The 21,837-nt window shown below is 44.4% G+C and overlaps 1 protein-coding gene and 1 non-coding gene across 2 annotated transcripts in view; both read right to left on the reverse strand.

The window, feature by feature from the left end:
- The window catches only part of Elavl1 (ELAV like RNA binding protein 1), a 41,332-nt gene extending 20,005 nt beyond the window's left edge, over positions 1-21,327 (reverse strand). Inside the window, exons 1-2 of the mRNA XM_036209536.1 lie at positions 21,160-21,327; positions 4,901-5,088 (exon numbers count right to left, since the gene is read on the reverse strand). Of these exons, the coding sequence (XP_036065429.1) occupies positions 4,901-5,072 (172 nt within the window). The 5' untranslated portion in view covers positions 5,073-5,088; positions 21,160-21,327. The remainder of the gene's footprint in view (positions 1-4,900; positions 5,089-21,159) is intronic.
- Positions 14,714-14,877, reverse strand: LOC118569220. Its single transcript, XR_004943019.1, has one exon. It is a non-coding gene; the product is annotated as a U1 spliceosomal RNA (small nuclear RNA).
- Positions 21,328-21,837: the final 510 nt, after the last annotated feature.

Here is a 21,837-nt window from a genome sequence, read left to right on the forward strand (position 1 = left end):
GCTGTATCAGCTGGCAGAGGAATCCTGGAGGGCCCATGGCACTGATGGCAAGCCTTGGTGGAAGGGAGGGCCAGTTGGCAACTGGAGTCATGGGGGTTCTTGGAAGGAACATTCTTATTTGCTGATTTACTACTTCCAGGAAGATTCTATGGAAATAGCGAGTGAACAGAATGATGCAAGGTAGTCATCTCTATGGAACTTATAAACACAGTATACAGAGTACTACACAACCACTGTGATGATGGGTTAATACAATGTCCAGCACGGAGGGAACATGTTCAGACAGTTCGCTATAGAGCTCATAATACCAATGATTACTTATAGTGAAGATACAACAAATGGGGTCTGAAAGAAAATGTATCCAATGGCAAATTATGGGTAATTTATGTTTTATCTCCTGCTATTAATGTTTACTGTTTCTGCTTTTTGTTGTTGCTGCTTTTTAAAAAATAAATAAATAAATAAAATTTATTTAACTTATTTATGTAAGAGTGTCAGATCCTCTGAAACTGGAACTACAAGCAGTTGTGAGCTACGATATGGGTGCTGGGAACTGAACCTGGGTCTTTTGGAAGAGCATTCAGTGATCTTAATCATTGAGCCATCTCTCCAGCCCCTGTTGTTTGTTTTTGAGACAAGGTGTTAGTAGGTAGCCTAATTCTGCCTCTAAAGTGCAGAGATTAAAGGTATGTGCCATCACATCCAGTCAAATTTTTTGTTTTTTTAAAATGAGGAGCAAAGATGAATCATGCCAAGGGAAAAGTAGTTAAGTTGGCAAAGTGTGGAAAGGCATTCTTGTAGAAGGAACACTGTTCAGTAGTCCTGAGAGCCAGAGTAGGCATGCTATGGAAATAAGCAACTCAGTGGGATACAAGGAGATGATGATGAAGGGTGTAGATTCAATCCTGATCAGAGGTACATGGCAATTAGATGAGGGGAAGAGAGAATAGGGAACCATGAGGGTTGAGGGCTGACTCCAATCCTTCAAGGGTCATACAAGACAGCTAGAGGTTGCACAGAAAGCTACAATATCAGATAGACGCTATGATGATACCATGTACCTAGTGTTTGTAGATGGAAATGCCAATAGCAAACACAATGCCCTCAACAAGCCACAAACCAGCAATCTTATGGTGACTAGCTGAGCCAGGGAAGGCATTCTCAAACCAACAGAGCCCAGAATCTGAAGGGTTTTGGAGGAAAGGAGTGATTGGGTCACATGGAAACTGAAGAAGTCCCTTTGCTGTACTGAGGAAGTCTGAAGGAGAAAAGGCTTGGGTGGTCAGTTAAGAGGACACAGCAAGTCATCATAGAGCCTTTGTCCAGTGACTGATGGAGGCAGACACAGAAATCCACGGCCAGGCACCAGGCTGAGCTCCAGGAGAGATACTGCAGGCGAGGGACGTCGAGATCATGATGGGAGGACGTGCAGAGATGACCAGCCACACTAGTGGAAGCCCATGAACTGTGGACTGGTGGCTGTGGAGCCCCCATGGGACTGGACTAGGCCCTCTGGATATGGGAGACAGTTGTTTGGCTTGAACTGTTTGGGGGGCACCCAGGCAGGGGGATCGGGATCTGTCCCTGGTCTATGAGAAGGCTTCTGGAATCCGGTGCCTATGGTGTGACACCTTGCACAGCCTTGGTGCAGTGGGAAGGGCTTAGATCTGCCTAGGCTCAGTGTGCTAGGCTCTGCTGACTCCCCATGGGAGACGTTGATTTGGGGGACGTGGGAAGGTTGGGAAATAGGGCTGGGGGTGGGAGAAGGGAAGAGGGGGGCGGAATCTGTGGATAGTATGTGAAGTGAGTAGAAAATTTCTTAATAAAGAAAAATGGGGGAAAAAAAAAAAGAGGACACAGCAATAAAGCAGGTAATGACATCCCAGGCTAGGATAACTCTTGGGGGAAGAGGCAGAACAGCAAAAGCCTACAGAAACACTGAGAAGAATGAATTCTGAGACCTGGTACTTCCTAGTGGAGCTACTGTGTAGACAGTGGTTCTGTTAGCTAAGACAAAGACAGAACAGTATAGTGTGGGATACATTGGCTGTGGTGCAGAAGGGCCTGGAGCTCAGGAGAGCCATCTGGTCAGGAGAGGCAGCAAACTAAACTCACCCTGACTATCAGCTCTGGAAAAGGAAGAGGACCATGGAATAATCTGAAGTGCAAGGCTGGGGAAAGGAGCATCTGCGATAGACAGAGTGTGGCCTTGAGGGCAGCCAGCCAGCCAGGGGAAGAGGATGTTTCTAGAAGGAAGTACAGAGAGGGAATTTGACACTGACAGCCAAGACAGGGAAAGACAATACATAGAGCTCTCACATTCTCACCCCAGAGCTTTTCTGCCTCCTACTAACACTTGAACAATATCTGGAGACTTATACTAATGTTCAGAACTCAGAAGGTGCTACCAGTTTCAAGTGGGTAGAGTTTGGCATCCCTTACTCAGTGTGTAGCCAGGCTTCAGGCTGCAGCATCTACTCCAAATTTTAGAGTACTGGAGGACATCAGGAAACCCAGGAAGGACTTTGGAGCCATGTGTGGATGATTCTCAAGAGACTCAAGGACAACTGTGTGCTTGGATAGATCATGGGTCATAAGTAGCCAGGGAGGGAAGGGATTCAGAGCAGAGAGGAGACAGATATTAGTTCTACTGTGAAATAGTAGGTGGTCATCAGCTCCAAGTAAGGGACAGTTGAGGGCTGGAGGAGAGAAAGCACACATAAAGCCTATCAAGGATGAGACTATCCACTGTGCCAATGAGCAGGTCTGGAAATGGCCCTAGCAGCATGCCTAGCTAGAGAGATGTAAAGGACTCTTGTTAGAGTAGGCAGGCTAAGTTCCAGCTAGGGGAAAAGAGACATGGGACTAGGCAGAGTGATGCCACTGAATATCAGATGAACAGTGAAATTTAAGGCCACAGCCCTAGAGTCAGTAAGCAAAAATGTTTTGACAGCAGCGTAGTAAAAAATAAGGCGGGATGAGTGTCTCAGATATGACACTCCTTGAATCAGAACCAAAGGCTTCTAGTCCAGAAGTTGTTGAGTTGAACCGGTACCAACTCCCAACCCAGCCTACAGGCTAGAGAGAAAGAAGCCTTATATCTGGGAACCCAACTCACTTTCTAATCCCACTTCTGCCTCCAATGCTTCTAATTCTTCAAGACTAGTTCTTTCAGGACTAACCCTGCCCAATCTAGGTATTTCTGCTAAATATAGCTCATATTCGTCTGAAGTCCACAGAAAGAAGTCAGGGCATGAGAACCAAGAGCTGGACTCCAAATGACTGAAGATGCTTCTCAGAACTCCTTCCACCAAAACATAAGCAGAAATCCAAATCCAAAAGCCCTTTGGGTAGGATTCCTATGCAGGACAATGTCCTAAATAATGTAAAATTATTCAGTCTGTGTATTATCTAAAGTTCCTTTTTAGAAGGCATTAAATCAGACTTGGGATTGAAGGAGGAAAAGGCCTTTCAGTTTAAGGACCTCATCTGATGAGTGATTTCTCTGGACAGCAATCAGACAGGCTGTACAGTTATACAGGGATCAGTGTATTTGGGTTACTGGAAAAATGCTGAAGGTTGATGAAGCAAGACAAAGAATATACCAGATTGAACACATATTTTTTTGTTCATACATACCTGAAGTTTTCCGTAATACAAAAAGAGTAGTTAAAAAAAACCTTTTAGTTTCCAAGATGAATCTAGACACTTAAAAACTAGATGATAGCTGGAATGCCTCAATGCATTGCTTTTTTCCCAGTCAGGCAAAGTAGAGAAGGGGAGTCGAGGAGGGAGGGAAGAAGGAAGAGGGCGGTGACTCCTGAGGATAATACTGCACCCAAAAGAGAAAGAAATGAAGCAGGCTCTGCAGCACTGTGCTCCCAAAGCCACATTCTCAGAACCTGAGAGGCCAAATAAGGAGACCTTAACAGGAACCTGGCCTTTTACAAACACCTATAAGGTAGGTACAGTAAGGATTTAAAAGTGCCATTGGCTACTGAATGGATGGGTGCCCAAAGGCCTACGAGTCACATCGTGAGAGAGCATAAGGCTTTCAGGCACCTTGCTCCTGACTCAGGCTTGCAGCTGTTGAAGGGTTCACTTGTGCATGACAGTCTGTACCCACAGAGACAGATTTGTAAGTGCTTGGTCTAGCAGGGTCCCTTCTATATGAGGGAACTTGATCAACCTGTGCAGAATTATTTGGCTCCATCCAGTTTTCAGAGCATGCCATTTCTGCTGTCCCTCCGTTTTTCTCTTCTCTTGTCTTATTTTGTACATGTGGTTTTTGCTGTTAAGTGAGGGTCTCTTTACCTAGCACTGGCTGTCCTGGAACTCACTACATAAAACAGGCTGTCCTGGAACTCACAGCGACTCACCTGCTTCTGTCTCTGAGTACTGATATTAAAGGAATATACCACCACACCCAGCATGTGTTCTATCTTATGAAAAATCCCCAACTCTTTCTGGGGGATCTTACCCCTAGATTTTTATGAAGGTGTATTTTATTTTCAATTATGGAATCTGTGTGTGTGTGGGGTGGTGGTGGTGTTATATGTACATGAATGTGTGCCTGTGGAGGTCGGCAGACAGCATTAGCTCCCCTTAGAGCTGGAGTTACCTACACAGTAAGCTGCCGATGGGGGTGCAGGAACCAAACTGCACCTCTGCAAGAGTGGCAAGTGCTCTTAACTGCTGAATCATCTCTCTAAGATACCCCCCATCCCCTCCCATTCCTATACTGGGGCTGTAAAAAACCAGTTTGAAGTAAAAGAATAGAACTTCACAGCTATGATTTCTAGCCTGTAGCTATTCTGTACTAAGGAAGTCACCATCAGGGGAGCCAGTGCTAACAGGACAGCAACCATGACCTCTTCCAGAAACTTCTCAGGCTCTTTACCTGCTACTTTATCCCGAATAAGTTTTGCAGATTCAACCTCGCCAATGCTGCTGAATAGACTCCGTAGCTCCTCCTGGGTCATGTTCTGAGGGAGGTAGTTGACGATTAAATTCGTTCTCCCAATGTCATCCCTGCAGTCTTCGGCCATGTGGTCTTCATAACCATTAGACATGGTATTATTTAAAAATCTGCAAAGAAAAGTACGATTAGCTCAATTCTAATTGTATCTGGGTATGTGAAGGCAAAGATAAATGACTATATTTGTACTTAAGGGATTTCCTTTTCTGCCCTAAAAGATCAACTAACTACTGGGGAGATGGTTCAGTTTGTGAAGAGCCTGCTGGCACAAACATGGAGACTTGAGTTCATATCCCCGGCACTCATATACAAGTTAGATGAGTTGGCACATACCTGTAATCCCAGTTCAGGGAGCTGGGAACATGATAGAGGGACCCATGGAACTCTTTGGTCAGCCTAGCTGAATCAATGAGCTTCAGGTTCAGTGAGAGACCCTGTCTCAAAAGGTGGAGTGTGTGTGGTGGACACCACTATACACCTCTCCTCACCACAGCCAGCACATCCCACACTGATCTTGTTCTGTGTCTTACTGATAGTACTGCCATTTACAGAGTAGCTCTACTCAGTAGCACCTAGGTCTCAGAGAATGAGAACAAGAAATATTTTTCACAGGCTCAAGCATTTGAATACTTGCTTCCCAGATATGGTACTGTTTGGGGAGGTGTAGAACCTTTAGCAGGTGAAGCTTTGCTGGAGGAAGCCACTGGGGGTGGACTTTGAGTTTAGTCTTGCCCCACATCCTCTTTGCTCTCTGCACTTCCTGAGTGTGGATAGAAATGTGATTTCACACACCTACTACCCTGGCTACCTGCTGCCATATCTCTTTCACCATTAGAGTCTCCCTCTGGAATTGTAAGCTCAAATAAACTTTCTTCTGTAAGCTGTCTCGGGTCATAACATTTTAATACACTGTGATAAAAGAAGTCATTCAATATTGACCTCTAGCCTCCACATAAACTTATAACCCCACACACATGTATAAGTACCCACATAAACATACATACACCATATCCACCTACCTATACCCATACAAAGAGATCAACTATGGTTACAAACACCTACTTAAATCAATAATGACCTAAAAAGAAATGAGCTATTGTCTTAGTTAGGGTTTCTATTGCTATGAGGAGGCACCATGACCACAGCAACTCTTATAAAGGAAGATATTTAATTTGGGCTGTCTTACAGATCAGAGGTTTAGTACATTATCATGGCGAGAAGCATGGCAGCATGCAGGCAGACACGGTGATAAAGAAGGAGCTAAGAGTCCTACATCTTGATCTACAGAGAACAGGAGACTGTGTGTCACACTGGGCACAGCTTGAGCATATGAGACCTCAAAGCCCACCTCCACAGTGACACACTTCCTCCAGCAAGACCACACTTCCTCCAACAAGACTACACCTCCTAACAGTGCCACTCCCTATGGGCCAAGCATTCAAACACCTGAGTCTATGGAGGCCATTCCTATTCAAACCACCAGAACTATTAAGCCACAAAAAGACAAGGAAAAACTTTTGTTTTCTAATACTGACTGAGCCTTAATTTTCTATCTTTCTTTTATATGGTGTTGGAAACCAAACCCATGATCTTGTGATTAACAGTCAGTATTCTACCACTGAGCTAATCTCCCAAAGTTCCCAGTCCTTATTTATTTAAAACAATTTTGTGTGTGTGTGGGGGGGGGGCTCTGGGATCAAACCTAGGACCTTGAGCATGCTAGGTAAGTACTCTGCCACTAAGCTACATCCCTCCCAGCCCAGTTAGCAAGAACTTTAATGCTTATTATTAAGGCAATACTGTAGGGATAGTACCAGGTATGGAAGCCCATGCCTATATTCTCAACACTTGAGAAGGTAGAATTTAAAGGCTATCTTTGGCTATATATCAAGTTGAAGGCCATCATAAGATATGAGACCCCAACTCAACAAACAAAACAGACTTCTCAAAATAAGGGCCTGTACAGATGGCTCACTACTTCCTGTTCTTAAATAGGACCCAAGTTTGGTTCCCAGCACTCACATGGTAGCTCACAGTAATCTGTAAATCCAGGTCCAAGATACCTGACTTCTTTTAACCTCTGTGGGCAGCACGCATTCATATAGAGAGCACGTGTACACATACACATATGTACACACACACTCATATACATTAATTGCAACAAATGTATCCAACTGCAAGATGTAGATAACGGAAAAAGGTTGTTGGGGAAAGATATAAAAGGAATATGCCTGTTATTTTTTGAACAGCGTTGCAGAGGTTGGGTGTGAGTACACACCTGTAATTCCAGTACTCAAGCAGTGGAGGCAAGAGGATCAGGATTAAGGCCACCCTCAGCTGTATAGCAAGTTCAAGGCCAGTCTGGGCTATATTTAACTATCTCAAAAAGAAAACAGAAACAAACAAACAAAAGCTTTTCAGAGCTAAGTAGCAGAGCACTTGCCTGGTATGCAGGAGGTACTAGGTTCCATCTCTAGCACCTTAAAAAAAAAAAAAGGCTTTGCCAGAGACTAAATAAAACACAACACGGAACTGGGGTTGATATGTAAAGTGAAAAAAATTTTAATAAATAAATATATTTAAAAAATAAAATAAAATAAAACACAACACAACTCTCACACAGACACTGTTCTACTCTCTAAATCTCTGAGAGAAGGGGAATTAATTAGGCCTGGTTTCTAGAAGTGTTCACGTTCCTACTCTCCTAACTCTCAAACATGTACAGTAAAAATTTCCCAGTGTTACTCATTTAAAGCTCTGCAGGTTCCTTCTTCTCTATAAAGCATGTTAACATAAAGAGAAGCCTAGCAAACCAGGTATCATCTTAAGGCAAAAAGCACCAGAAACAAAGACAAGCAACAAGAACCTGGGAGAAAACATCTGCTATGTATAATTTTTGATCAGGTGGTTGCCATGCTGGGAAATTCACCCATCAGGGGACAGGATGTGATGATGTGTAGGCATTCTTGATTAGCACCAGTGTATATGTGCCCACACACTATCAGTGTCTAGTGAGCAGATTCCAGGATGCTGTTAATTAAATCTTCTGCAAGGCACAGGATGATGCCAACAATCAAGAAGTACCTAGCCTAAAATGTCAACATTGCTAAGGCTGAGTAAGTTGATTCAATGCATGTACAAATTAATAATTGAAATCCAACAGAAATGATATAAACTACAACTTCATGATGATGGCCATTCAAAGAGATGAGAAACCCACGGAAAAAAGCTCAATCTCATGAACAACGGGGAAAATGCAAATAAGGCTGGGGATATAACTCAGCTGGTAGAACAACTGCCTAGCATGTACTAAACCCTGGGTCAATCATGACACCATGCAAGCTGGGCACAGTGGCACACTGTAATCATGCTAGCATGTGGGAGGTGGAAGCATAACCACCCTTACCTCACTGTGAAGTCTGGAATCATCTAGGACAGTGGTTCTCAACCTTCCTAATGCTGTGACCCTTAAATACAGTTTCTCAGGTTGCTGACCACCAACCATAAAATTATTTTTGTTGCCATTATAAATTGTAAATATCTGATATGTGACCCCTGTGAAAGGGTTGTTTGTTCCCCAAAGAGGTTGTGACCCACAGGTTGAGAACTAGGCTAGGCTATATGAGAGACAAACACCCACCCTCCACATAAAAGCAAGATGAAACATTAGATTTTTACTGGTCATATAGGATGGATAAATCCTTTAAGTAGAGAGAAGAGACTGACATGTACATTAAGACAGCATCACCTTTTTGGAGGTGTTTGGAGCTCCTACCAAGCCTAAGAGGTAGGACATGTGAAACCAACCCCAAAACTCAGGCCACAGAAATCTGTCCTGCAGCAATGACCACACAGAAGAAATACAATATCTCTCAGCTTGTAAAAAGTACAAAACATGGACAACATTTAAGTGTGTATTAATAGAAGATGGCTCTATCAATTTTCAGTAGAAAGCATTAAAGTTTAATCACGAAAGATTTTGGTCAATATGTCAAATGGTCTGTGGTTATGAGAGTTTTAAATAGATCATTAGCTCAAAAACAATCAAATGAACAAAAAGCATCTGCTGAGAGCACAGAGGTTAATGTTAAAAAATTAGTATGTGTTGGGCCGGTGGTAGCACAAGACTTTAATCCCAAGGAGGCAGAGGCAGAGGCAGTTAGATCTCTGTTCAAGGCCAGCCTGGTCTGAAGAGCCAGTTCCAGGACAAGAAGGGCTACACAGAGAAACCCTGTCTTAAAAAACAAAAAGGAAAATTAATATGCATGTTCAAGTTTGCTGAAGATGAGATTCAAAACATTTCTTTTTCCTTCCCCTTTTATTTCCTTTTGCTTTTTTCTTTCTCTTCCCTCCACTCCTTCTCCTTCCTTTTCATGGTGCTGGAGACTGACTCTACTGTCTTGCATATACTAGGCCAGTGCTCTACCACTGAGTTACATCCTGAGCCTTTCTTCTCTTTACCCCTTCTATAAGAGTTGTGCACCTACTCTTCTCCTCCACTCATTCTGCTTTTATCGCTAATGAACTGATAGTGACTACCCTTATAAAACAAGCCCAGCCTACCACCTTTTATATAAAGCTTACCAGAACACAACCATTTTCTTTGTGCTATCTACTGTCTAAGGTTGATATTTCATTCATTCATTCATTCATTTTTTTACTACAATGACAAGAGTTAAGCAGAAACAAACTAGTAACAAACACACGGTCCACACAGCCCAAAAAATTCATCATCTGGCTTTTTGCAAATAAAAAAAAAAATTGCTACCATTATTCCCTTCCTTCCTCCCCTCCCTCCCTCCTCTATGCATTCTGAAGTCTCCAAAGGTCCTCCCCTCCTCAGGGTATCAAACTAGGAACACAGCTCAGGAGTGCAGAGTTGAGCTCGCATATGTGGGGAAAGGTTTGATTCTCCACGCTGCCAGTAGTCAAACTCCATGTAGCCCAGGCTGGATTCAAACCTGAGATCCTTCTGCCTCAGTCTCCCAAGTGCTGGAATTACAGCATGTGCCACTATGCCAGTCTTTTTAAAAAAAATTTATTTAGGGGTTGGGGATTTAGCTCAATGGTAGAGCGCTTGCCTAGCAAACGCAAGGCCCTGGGTTCGATCCTCAGCTCCCCAAAATATGGGTTTCAGGTCCCCTGGAACTGAAGTCACAGACAGCTGTGAGCCACCATGTCGGTGCTGGGAATTGAACCCTGGTCTTCTGGAAGAGCAGTCAGTGTTTTTAACCACCGAGCCATCTCTCCAGCTCCACCAGTCATTTTTATGAATATAAACATTTTCTAACATTGGGCTAGGTAAAGATTTCTTAGATGTACCACCAAAAACTGTTTTCACTAAAAAAAAAAAAAGTGAATAGATGTCATCAGAATGTAATACTGCTGCTTTGCAAGACAATGCTGGAAAAAAATAATACCCAAAGACTGAGGAAAGTATTTGCAAAGAAGTGAAAACACTTAAAATATTTTTTAATTATTCTAAAAAAATGTATATGGGTATTTTGCCTACATGTATGTCTGTGCATCATGTGTGTGTCTGGTGCCTGTGGAGAAGCCAGAAGAGGGCGTCAAATCCCTTGGAATTGGAGTTATAGACAACCCCATATGAGCATTGGGAATTGAACCCAGGTACTTTGGAAGAGCAGTCAGTGCTCTTAATCACCAAGCCGTCTTTCCAGCCCTGAGGACACATTTTTTAAAAGATCTCAAGACTAGAACAAGTTATTCTGTTACTCATATGCCCACTTCTCTCTTTCAGTGTACTAAATAAATGGTTCTTCTTTCTATTCTAGTCTACCATCTTAGCCTCCCCCTACCTCCTATGTTCTTAATTAACTACTGGAAAATGTACTGGGAGTATACATAAATTGTGTTTATTAGAGATTTATTTCTGATAATTTTATGTTCACAGTTTGATGATGTGCACAATTACAAACACATACAGACACATCTTTGCTTAAAGAAAAAAAGGAGGGGGCAAGAGGCTGGAGCAACGGTTTAATGAGAACCTAATTCAAATCCCAAGCATATGCATAAAAACATGCACATGGCTAGGACTGCCTGTGTAATACTAGCATTGTAAAGGAGACAGGAAGATTGATGGGGCCTGCTGTTTTCCAAACTAGCTTCAGGTCTGGTGAGACTCTTTCTCAAAGAATAAGACAGAAAGTGACAGAGTACACCTAACTTAAAACATGAGTAATGTGCACTTGTATTTGAGCAAGCGCGCGCATGCGCGCGCGCGCGCACACACACACGCACACACACACACACACACACACACACACACACACACCCTAGGTGTGGTGGTATACTTCTGACACCCAAGTATTTGAAAGGTAGAGGTGTGCAGATCAGGAGTTCTAAGTCGTCCTTAACAAAATGGCACTGTCTCAAAAACAAATAGGAACTGGGGAGATGGCTCAGGGGGTAAAAATATTCATGCACGTAAGCTTGACAACTTGGGTTTGATCCCCAGAACCTAAGTATGAATCTAGATGTCATGTCCCCGCTGTGTAGCAAAAACAAAAGAGGTCTTAGGAGTGGAAGACCCCTATACACGGAAACCAAAGATCAATCCATTCTCATTTTCATGGGTTGTCCCTTGACATCCACACATGTATAATGGCATGCTTGACCACTCAAACCCAAAATACACAAATAACTGAATTTTCTAAATAAGCCAACCCCAAAATCTTAAAACAAAACAAAACAAAAAGACAACTTTGAAGGTGCACCAAAGCAAATACATAGATGGCAAATGAACATATGGAAAGAGGTTCAACATCATTAGCCAGGCAATAGCCATGTTCACCTACTAGAATGGCTAAAACAAACTATAACAAGACAATGTCAAATGGCTAGGGAAGATGTGGGAGAGGTCAGGCTTTCTACACACAGCAATGTTAGTAATGCAAATGTAACAGTTACTTTGATAAACAAACTGGCAGTCTCTGAGTTGAACACACACACTTAGTATGTGACCTGGCAATCATATTCCTACTACTGTTGTCTTTCACTCCCTCCTTTCTTTCTGAGACACCGTGTTAATCTAACTCTAAAATTCATCATGTAGCCTAAACTAGCCTCAAACCTATGGCAAACCCCATCCCAGCCTCTGAAATGCTGAGATTATAGATGTAAGCCACATCAATGTAAGAGAAATAAAAATGTAAGTTCATATAAAAACCTATACACAAATGCATATAGCATCCTTTATTCACAATTACTTTAAGTCTGAAATAAGTCATTCACTGGGAAATTATGGTATGTTATACAATGGACACTACTCAGTAATGAAAGGCACTACTAATTCATACTACATACATGACTTTCAAATACATTTTACTGGGCAGGGTGGGGGGTGGGGAGAGGCAGACTAAAAAGCTACCTCTTGGGCGATTCCATTTTAGGACATTCAGGAAAAGGATCAAACTAGACAGCCTCAACCAAATTATGGATGATTCATCTTAAAACTTTTCCCCATGGTATTTGCAACAGGACCAGTGTATAACCCAGGCTGACCCACTAACTTAACTTGTGACTTAAAATAAATAAATTTCAAAAATATGAATGTTTTGCTTGCTTGTATGTCTGTCTGTCTATATGTGTAACATGTGTGCTTGGTGCCCTCAGAGGTCAGAGGACACTGGATCTGGAGTTAGGATGATTATAAGTCACCATATGGGTTCTGGGAATCAAATTTGAGTTCTCTATAAGAGCAATAAAAGCTATAACTCACTGAGCCATCTCTCCAGCCCCAAGCTTCTGATTCTAATTACTAATATTGTAGGTATGTGTTACCAAGTCTAGAAACATACAACTTTTTGAAGGTTCAGAAGCAATGCCATTCTATAGAAATGGTGCTTCAGCCGGCGGTTGTGGTGCACACTTTAATCCCAGCACTCGGGAGGCAGAGGCAGGCTGATCTCTGTGAGTTCGAGGCCAGCCTGGTCTACCAAGTGAGTTCCAGGAAAGGCGCAAAGCTACACAGAGAAACCCTGTCACGAAAAACCAAAAAAAAAGAAAAAGAAAGAAATTGTGCTTCAAAATTCAGATCTTTTCCTAATAATGTGGTATGACAGTCTTATGATGTTATACAGTAACAGTTCCCAGCCACTTCACAAACATGAGATAGCAAACCACTATAGTAGATGAGCCATAGGGTTCAATAGGTTGAGCATATGGATAATTTGTCTTAATTTTTTTTTTTTCATTTTACAGTGTAACCCCATTGCAAGTCTAAGAATATTCCTCAAAGAGATCTGTGATTGCCAGATGAAGCACAGGAAGAACTGACTAAGCGCAACAAGAGGGAATATTTTTGTTCTCGGATGATAGGAATTTCTGCTATCATGATGGAGATGATGAAGTTCAGGGCCTGCAAGATAGCTCAATGGTAAAAGATGCTTGCTATGCAAGCCTGGAGACCCGAGTTTGATACCTCAAATCCACATAAAAGTGGACAGAGGAGGACCAATTCTACAAAGTTGTCCTTTGATGGCCACACTGAGAGATGTGGCAGCATATGCCTTTAATCCCAGCCCTCAAGAAGCACAGACAGGTAGATTTCTGTGAGCAAGAGACCAGCCTGGTCCACATACTCTAGGCCAACCATGGTTACAAAATGAGACCCTTTAAACCAAACCAACACAACAAGCCTCAAATAATGGGACTAGGATGCAGCTCAGTTGGTACATTCTTGCCTAGCATGCATGAGTCCCTGGGCTCCAGCCCCACATGGGAGTGATGATAGATAATTGTAATCCCAGTACTTGGGAGGTGGAGGCAGGAGTTCAGAAATTTAAAGTAATCCTCAGATATATAGCAAGTTTGAAGGCCAAGCTGAGCTACTCAGACCCTTTCTCAACATAACACTTCAAATAATCCTACACAAAGATGAGTAAAATTTTCTATAATGCAAATTAAAAACTAAATTTAAGATTTAAACAAAGAACTTGCTATACTGCTCCACAGCATGGTCATGGGCAGTCAGGGCTGAACACTCCTTGCAGGTCAAGTGTGTAGTCAACTAGCAATAATGGAGCCAGTTTCATGGTACTTCAGAGGCTACTTCAATCTTCCAGGATACCTCCCTTGACCCTTTCCGAATCTGTGTGCCCAACCTGGGTCCAACTGGTCCTGTGCTCACAAGCTCTAACCATAATAGGTCTTGTGACTACAACCCAATTACCAATGACCACTATCAAGCCACTGCCACCTGTTTACTCTAAGTCAACTCCCTTCACTTCCAGGCTTTCCCTGTCATCACCCACTAAAGCTCAGAGGTCACACTATTTTGCTCATGGTCAGTTAGGCTGTTAATAAGTGACAGGGTTTGGCCTTGAGTTGTCACTCCATAGTAGTGCAGCAGGACCTCTGTGATGGTGCCCCACTGCGTTTCCCAGTCTGTGTTCCTCACCTGGATTTGTCCTATGCAGGATAACAGGCTACTTCATTTTTCAATTCCTCTCCACAACTGACATAGTCTTTATTACTTCCTCAATCACTTAAAATTGTTTACTTTTTACCAATATCAAGAGTGGGAAGATGGTTCAACAAGTGAAGAGTTTATTATGCTAGTCTGATAATCTGAGTTTGATGCCCATAATACATATAAAAGTGGAAAAAAACCTGCTTTGAACTCTGCATGTGCCCCACACCAAAATAAATAACATAAATACAGCAAGGACTTTTGAGAGCCAAGGTTATACATACATACATACATACATACATACATACATACATACATACTCCTAACTACCACAAATTATGCAGTCAAGTTTTTAGCATTTGGGGGAAATTCACAGGGGTTAATACATCCCAAGGGCAATGGATGAGCCTCATCCAGGGAAAATGACCTTTTGATCATGGCATTTCCCCTACCATGTAAGGATAGACCACTGTTATCTAAGAGCCCCCAAATTCAGGGTTCCAGACAACCTTGGTGTGTTACATAGTAGGAAAGGGTTACTGACTTTCAGACTCCACCTAGGACATTGCATGTCTGGAGTATTTCTTTAATGGTAAAGAACAGCAGTCAGAAGCTGTCCTGACATTTTATTAACCCATTCAGTTTCTTCCTTTTGAAAGTAATTTAAGATTTATTTATTAATTAAGTTTATGTGTCTATACATGGCTATGTACATGTGAGAGTATAGGTGTCTGAGGAGACCAGAGAGAGGTGTTGGATCCCCTGGAACTGGAGTTACTGGTGGTTGTAAATTGTCTAATGTGGAATACTGTGTGCAAACTCAGGTCCTCAGCAAGAGCAGAACACATGTTTAACAGCTGAACTATCTCTCCAGCCCCTAAGGTAATTTTTAAGTTAGCATATAATACAATGGGTTTCATAATGGCATTTTCATGTTCCCTCCTTCCCTCCCTCTTTGAAGTGGTAAGGACAGAACCTGGGGTCTTGAACATGCTAGGCAACAATTCTATCACTCAGGCACATACAAACAGTATCTTACTTTCGCAAGATCATCATTAATGAGCATCACCCCCAAAGAATAGGTATCTACCGCAAGGAGCAAAAATGGAAACTTCAAGTGTGACAAAATGATTTTCCTGTTATTTGGAACCATTTCAAGTAACTGGATATACCAAAGAGAAATCTTATTTAAAAGGATCTTGGGGTTTTTGATCCTACTGCACATTTCAAACTATCTTATAGTTGTGCTGTGAGCCACCCTCCACGGTGTTCCCATCGGCAGCCCATGTACTGGGTGGTGCTATTAGTAAGGCTAGTATCCATGAGGCATACATGAGAGGCAAACTTTTCAGTGGTGGGGTAGGCCTTTGTAAAGGATGAGTGCTAGACTGGAGCCAAACAGTCACTCTTCATCAGGCCTGACCAGCACTGCTACATAGTTCTAACGAGGCTTAAACGCAAATATTTATTTTTTAAAAGATTTTATTTCATGTGTATGAGTGTTTTGTCTGCACATGTCTGTGCACTGGTGCCTATGGAGGTTAAAAGAGGATGTCACACTCCCTGGAACAAGAGTTACAGTTGTTTGTGAGTCACCATGTGTATACTGGGAATAGAACCCAAGTCCTTTGCAAGAGCAGCAAGTGTTCTTAACTGCTGAGCCATCTCTCCAGCCTCTCAATTATTTCTGAAGTTCTTTCTAGATATAAAACTCTTGAGTCTTCAAGGTGGGTAGTGGGGGTGGGGAGAACAAATCACCCAGGAAATGTTCTGTTGTCAGAAAAAACTGAAGGTGCTACTTGACCTAATTATGACTGCCACCCATTGAGGGCTCAAGTAGATGGGATATATACTGATCCTATAATGGCCCCTTTTCACATCCAAGAAGGGGAAGGCCACTTGGCTGGGGCAGCTCTAGCCAGTAGGTCAGGTGTAGAGAGCACGCCGGCCAGTCCAAGTGCTTGATAGGCCCCAGGGACTTGGCCAGCTCCAGAGTCCTGCTAAAGTATCAGAGACTTGGAACTGGTGAAGCTCTTGCACAGACATGCCCAGTAACACATTAAGACACAAAAGCCCATGGTTTTTACCTCATTTCCAAAATGAATCCATCAGCAACAACCAAAAGATAGTGGGGGTTATGACTTCATTCTCTCACTGTGGATGTTACCAACTACTACACACCACCTGTCAGCTGGTAAATGTGGGTACCCTTTCTCCTGAAACCCAGGTGTATGATCCCCCAATCATCTCCTGTCTCACTCCTCTCCAAACCTTCCCCTCACCTTGACTTACTTCCTGCAGAAGAACCACACCTGTCCTCCGAGTCATCTCTTTTCATTCCCTCTCTCAAATGAAGCTCCAAGTTCTGCCAGTGTAACACCTGAGGACATCTCTAGCTCTCCCTCCTTTCTGCCTTCTCAACCAGGTCCGTCTCCTCTTGCCTAGACCAACTCCTAAACGTGTCTCTAAACCAGTTTAACCTTTCCCTCTAAATGACTCCTCTTGCAATGTCTCCAGGCCTCTGTCCATGGTGACACCAGCCTTGCCACCGAGTTGCTGTGTGCTATTATCTCTTGTCAATCCTTCCTGTGGCATAAAGGTTTCTTTGATGGGTGGCTGCACCTAGTCACTTCCAAGCTCCCCATTAACTTTTTCGTCCCCAGGCATGAGTGGAATGCCAGCTATGCACCAGGCACAGGAAACACAAAACAGAAGCAAAGCCAACCACAACAGATCAGGATGTTAGCCTCTGAACTAGATGGTACTCTTCTTTCCCCATTTAAGCAATCTTCTGGAGCCCCTTGACAAGGACCAGAATCCTGCTCCCACCTGACCCCAGCATAATTTTCTAGTTTTAGGTCCACGTTTACCCTCCCGACTCTCGGTCTGGCTTAACTGGTAAACTCAGGCCTGGCAGCTTTTTGGTGCCTTCCTTTTCTCTTAATGTGGCCATTTGCTGATCCTGGATAGCCCTCCCTGATCCTCTTTTACTGCAATCTGCTTGAATAAAAACAACCTTTCAGTAACCAATAACCATTCCATTCAATATACTGTACGCAAAGACTTTTTTTTTTTTTTTGGTGGTGGGTTTCTTTTTCCATGCTGCCTAATGTGAACTATAATGTGTTTTCAGTAACTTATGTTTTTCTCATTTAAAGATTCAGTTACAATAAATCTGCTTTGGGGTGATGGTACTGGAGTTTACCTAGACCTCCAGCCATCATCCTAGACACGTGTTCATTCTGTTACTGATGTGATTTGGGGGGGGGGGTGTTTGGAGACAGGATTTCTCTTGTGTAGTTTTACACCTTTCCTAGAACTCACTGTGTAGCCCAGGCTGGCCTGGAACCCACAGAGATCCGTCTGCCTGCCTCTGCCTCCTGAGTGCTGAGATTAAAGGCATGCACCACCACCACCTGGCAAGACTAACCCTCTTTTTTATATTATGTGTCATAATACATTGAGGACTCTTCTCAAATCAGGTTGACTTTCTTTTTGGGACAGTTTCAGTGTAGCCCAGGATAGCCTCAACCCCCATTGATAGCCAATATCTGCCCCTAACTTCTGAGCACAGAGATTACAGGCACGAGACACTATTCCTGGGTTATGTGGCACTGGGTATTAAAAGCAGGGCTTCATGAATGCATGGCAAGCACTCTACCAACTGACCTACATCCTCAACCCTGAAAAGGTCATTTTTTCCCCAGTGATAGAGAATAGGTACTGGCAATTCACACCAGTAAGGATAAACCACTGAGCACCGCAATGAGCCCCCGCACGTGTGGACATGGATATTCTGTCACTACCCTATCTCCTGCATTCTGCTTCAGCCATGTGCTAGCTTTGTCTCCAGTCATACATTAAACTGTTTTCTCGTCCTTCTTAAGTACTCTGTGGCCACCCATCTTTGTGGCACTCAAGTGTTGGGTAGGATCAGCTACCATTGCTCTTTCTCATGTCCCAAATTCCAAGTCATGTGACTTTTGATCCTCTAATTGTGTCTCAATGCTCCCTGTCTCTACGACTAATGTTCTGGGTCATATTAGAATTTTTCCTACTCAAAGGAAAACATCTAACTGGTTTTCTGGCTGCCAGTCAGTTCCTCCTGTGCAAATGTGACTCCCTCTGTCAATTAACATGGATCTAGAGAGGGCCCTCATAATATCTGAGCTCTCTTCCCAACAAACCTGCTACTCCATTCTACTTTCCCAGGAAGTTCCATACCCTGCATGGTTTCCTGAATATATGGATGGTCCCACCTCCTCTACCCACTAAGTTCTTGAAGAGCCTTTCTCACTGGTCTTTTACCTAGCTACTTCCTTCCAGTCCTTCTGAGGTCTCTTGGGCTTGTATAACAGGTTCCTTTCCCTCTGCTTCCACATCAGTTGGTACTATTGCTCACCACCCAGGCTGAAATCATCTACAAATGGGTCATATACAACATGGTCTCTCCAGAGGCTAGCCTCTAGGCTAGGACACAGCTTGGGGGAGAGGGCGCAAAAGCTCATTTCCCTCTTGTTGGCCAATTTTCTTAGGTCTTCTCTTAGAACCAGGATCACTATGAACTACTGCCACCTAGGGGCAAAAGGCTGGCACTGCATCTCACTCTCACCATTCAGCATTTAACTAGATTGAACACACTGAATGGGATGGGAACACAAACCAGGGAACAGTTGATTCTGGAGGAGGTGGAGAAGCCTTGGCAGTTGGAGGCAGCTTCAAGCGGTGTTTGTGCTCTGAACTGGGCTACACAGCATGAGAAAAACATCTTCTTCCAAGGAAAGAGCAGACAGGGTCAGAAGGGATGGGAGTCAACCCAAGCTAAGGGCTTCTGATTTAAATCTTTAGAGCCATTCAAATAGCCCAGCACAACCTCCCTCTCCCCCCCACTCCACCCGCCCCAAGGCAGGAGAAACATGATCAGATCTGCATCTTCAAAAGTCAACTCCTGCTGGTGTGCAAAGGCAGAGAGAAGAGAAGCAGTAAGTGTGGGAAGCAACTGAGTAAGCACAGGAAAAAGTATGTTCTTCAATCTCTCCCTCTGTTGCACGGTGACCTATTCCTGAACACAGACTCCAAGTCACAGCATTAAAAAATATTTTTAGATTTATGTGTGTTTTGTTTCTATGTGTGGGGATCAAATGTGTGCCTGGTGCCTGCAAGGCCAGAATCTGGCGGCATGGGATCCCTTGGACCTGGAGTTAGGGATGGTTGCCAGCCGTCATTTGGGCTCTAGGAACTTAACATGCAGGCTCTTGTCTGCGGAGCCACTGCTCCAGCCCCACAGCATTTTAAAAACCAGCTCTCAGCAGTTTTGTACATACATGTCCAGCGGTAATACATTGGGGGTATCTCGGACCTGCATTCAAATCCTGCACTAGCCATGAGACTATTCTAAGCTCTACTTTCTTCTCTGAAATGGATATTCTAACACCTATCTTAGGGGCTGGAGACACGCCTGTAAAATATTAACACGTGGTACACTGTTGATAAATTCTGATGGTTATTTGTAACATCATGCAGTCCACGTATGGCATGCACAATACTGGGGTTTTCCTCACATCTTCACAATATTTTCACCCTACTATTTTACAGGCAATTCAACATAGCTTACTCAAAATTTTAGGAGCTTCCCACAGAACATCAGAGACAGGGCTAGAAGAACTTTTCCAGAAAGATTATTTAAGGATTTCTCACCTCTGTGTGTGTATGTGTTTGGTGGTGGGGAGCGTGAGAAAGACCCCTAGCAACACTTGAATTTATTTTTGGTCCTCACAACTGGGAGAAGTGGGAGGCAGAGATGCTAATACTTAGTGGGCAGAGGAGCCAGGCATGCCATCCAACTTCTTACAATGCACAGGGCAGCCAGGCCCCCACAACGGACCATTATCTGACCTTAACTGTCTGCAGCAAGGAGGTTAGAAAAGCTTTCCCTACCATTTTGCTCCTTCTAAAGCACTGGCCATCCCACGTGAACACTTTCGATAATAGAAGCTCTGTCCCGTGCAAAAAAAAGTTCTCCACCTGCCCTGCACACAGTAGGTGTTAAAACCCATTTTGATATGCTTTAGCAGCACAAGACAGCAGATAAGGAAGACTCTTTCACTGCCCATTGTTCAACTGCGTGCAATTATAGTTTCTATATTTACACATTATTTTACAAATGCAAACGTCCAGAGAACAGCTTTGTTAGAGATGGCGATCCAATTTTTTTTTTTTTTCCTTTTATTTTCTAGGACTTCCATACATACAGAAGAAAGGTTTGCACACTTCCTAAAAGGACCTCACGATCCGTCGCGGTGTATCCTGAAAATCCGCCACAAAAGAAATCTGTGAGATTTCCCGAGAGAGCGAGTCCGTGGGCCGTGACCTCTGGGCGCCCAAGGCCCTCGCTCCTCTCTTCCGCCCCCGGATCACCGGGCTTCCGAGACCGACTATGCAGGGCCCCCCAAAGCCTCGGAGCCCGGCCCCCCAAAGCGCGTGCCCACGCCGTGTCCTTCTCCCGCCTCTCTCGCGGGAGCCCAGAGAGGAATCTGGCCCGGAGGAGGCTTGTCGCCGACCTGGATCAAACCGAGTCGGTTTCCCTCCGCCTAGCCACGGCCCACACGCGCGCCTCCGCACCCAGGCCTTGCGCGGCCTGGGGCCTTCGGCCGGTGCAGGCCCGGCGGGCGCCCGCGGGACTAGGCGAGCTCAGGCCCTAGCGCGGCCTACTCTTTCGGAAGTCGCCGAAGCCACCCGGCCTCACCTGAACACGGGCGGGAAGGCCCGGGGCTCTGCTCCGGGGCGGGCGGCGCGGCGATAACGGCTCCGCACGGCCTCGGTAGCGGTGGCGGCGGCGGCAGAGCGGCGACGGCGACGGCGGCGGCTCCTCCTCAGCGCGCACGACCCGCTCCCCGGCCCCGCGGCCAGACACGCCCCCCTTCTCAGCGCGCTCGCCTATTGGTCGGCGTCTTTGAAGAGACGGCGCTCATTGGTTGATATGGCTGTCGCGGTACTCTGGTGCGTGCGGCGGAGGCAGGACTTCCTGTCAGCGTCGCCAGCGAAGGGCTAAAGCGCCCGGTGGAGACGCCGAATGGCCAGCCATGGCGGTGGAGGCGGCTAGCGGGGCCGTGGCCCGCCGCAGGCGCCGACTGGACACGGAGGCCGAGGAGTGACTCTCTTTGTAGAACTCACACCATCTGGTCTTCACCTGACGGGCTGTGCAGTCGCCTCCGCCCAAAGTAAGAAGTGTGGTCATCGGGAGCCCAGGCTAGGAGCGTAGGATCTGTGGTTCGAATCCCGGTCCCGACCGACATTTCCTCTCTGCCTGCCTGCGGTTGAGCACCGGCTGACGTCACTTCGCCTGGCTTCAGTTTTCTTATCTAGTGAAATGAATTAAGGGATGTGGTCACCATGGCATTCCCAGAGGCTCTAACGTTGAAAA

Source organism: Onychomys torridus, chromosome 17 (assembly GCF_903995425.1).
Source record: "Onychomys torridus chromosome 17, mOncTor1.1, whole genome shotgun sequence".
Taxonomy (NCBI): domain Eukaryota; kingdom Metazoa; phylum Chordata; class Mammalia; order Rodentia; family Cricetidae; genus Onychomys; species Onychomys torridus.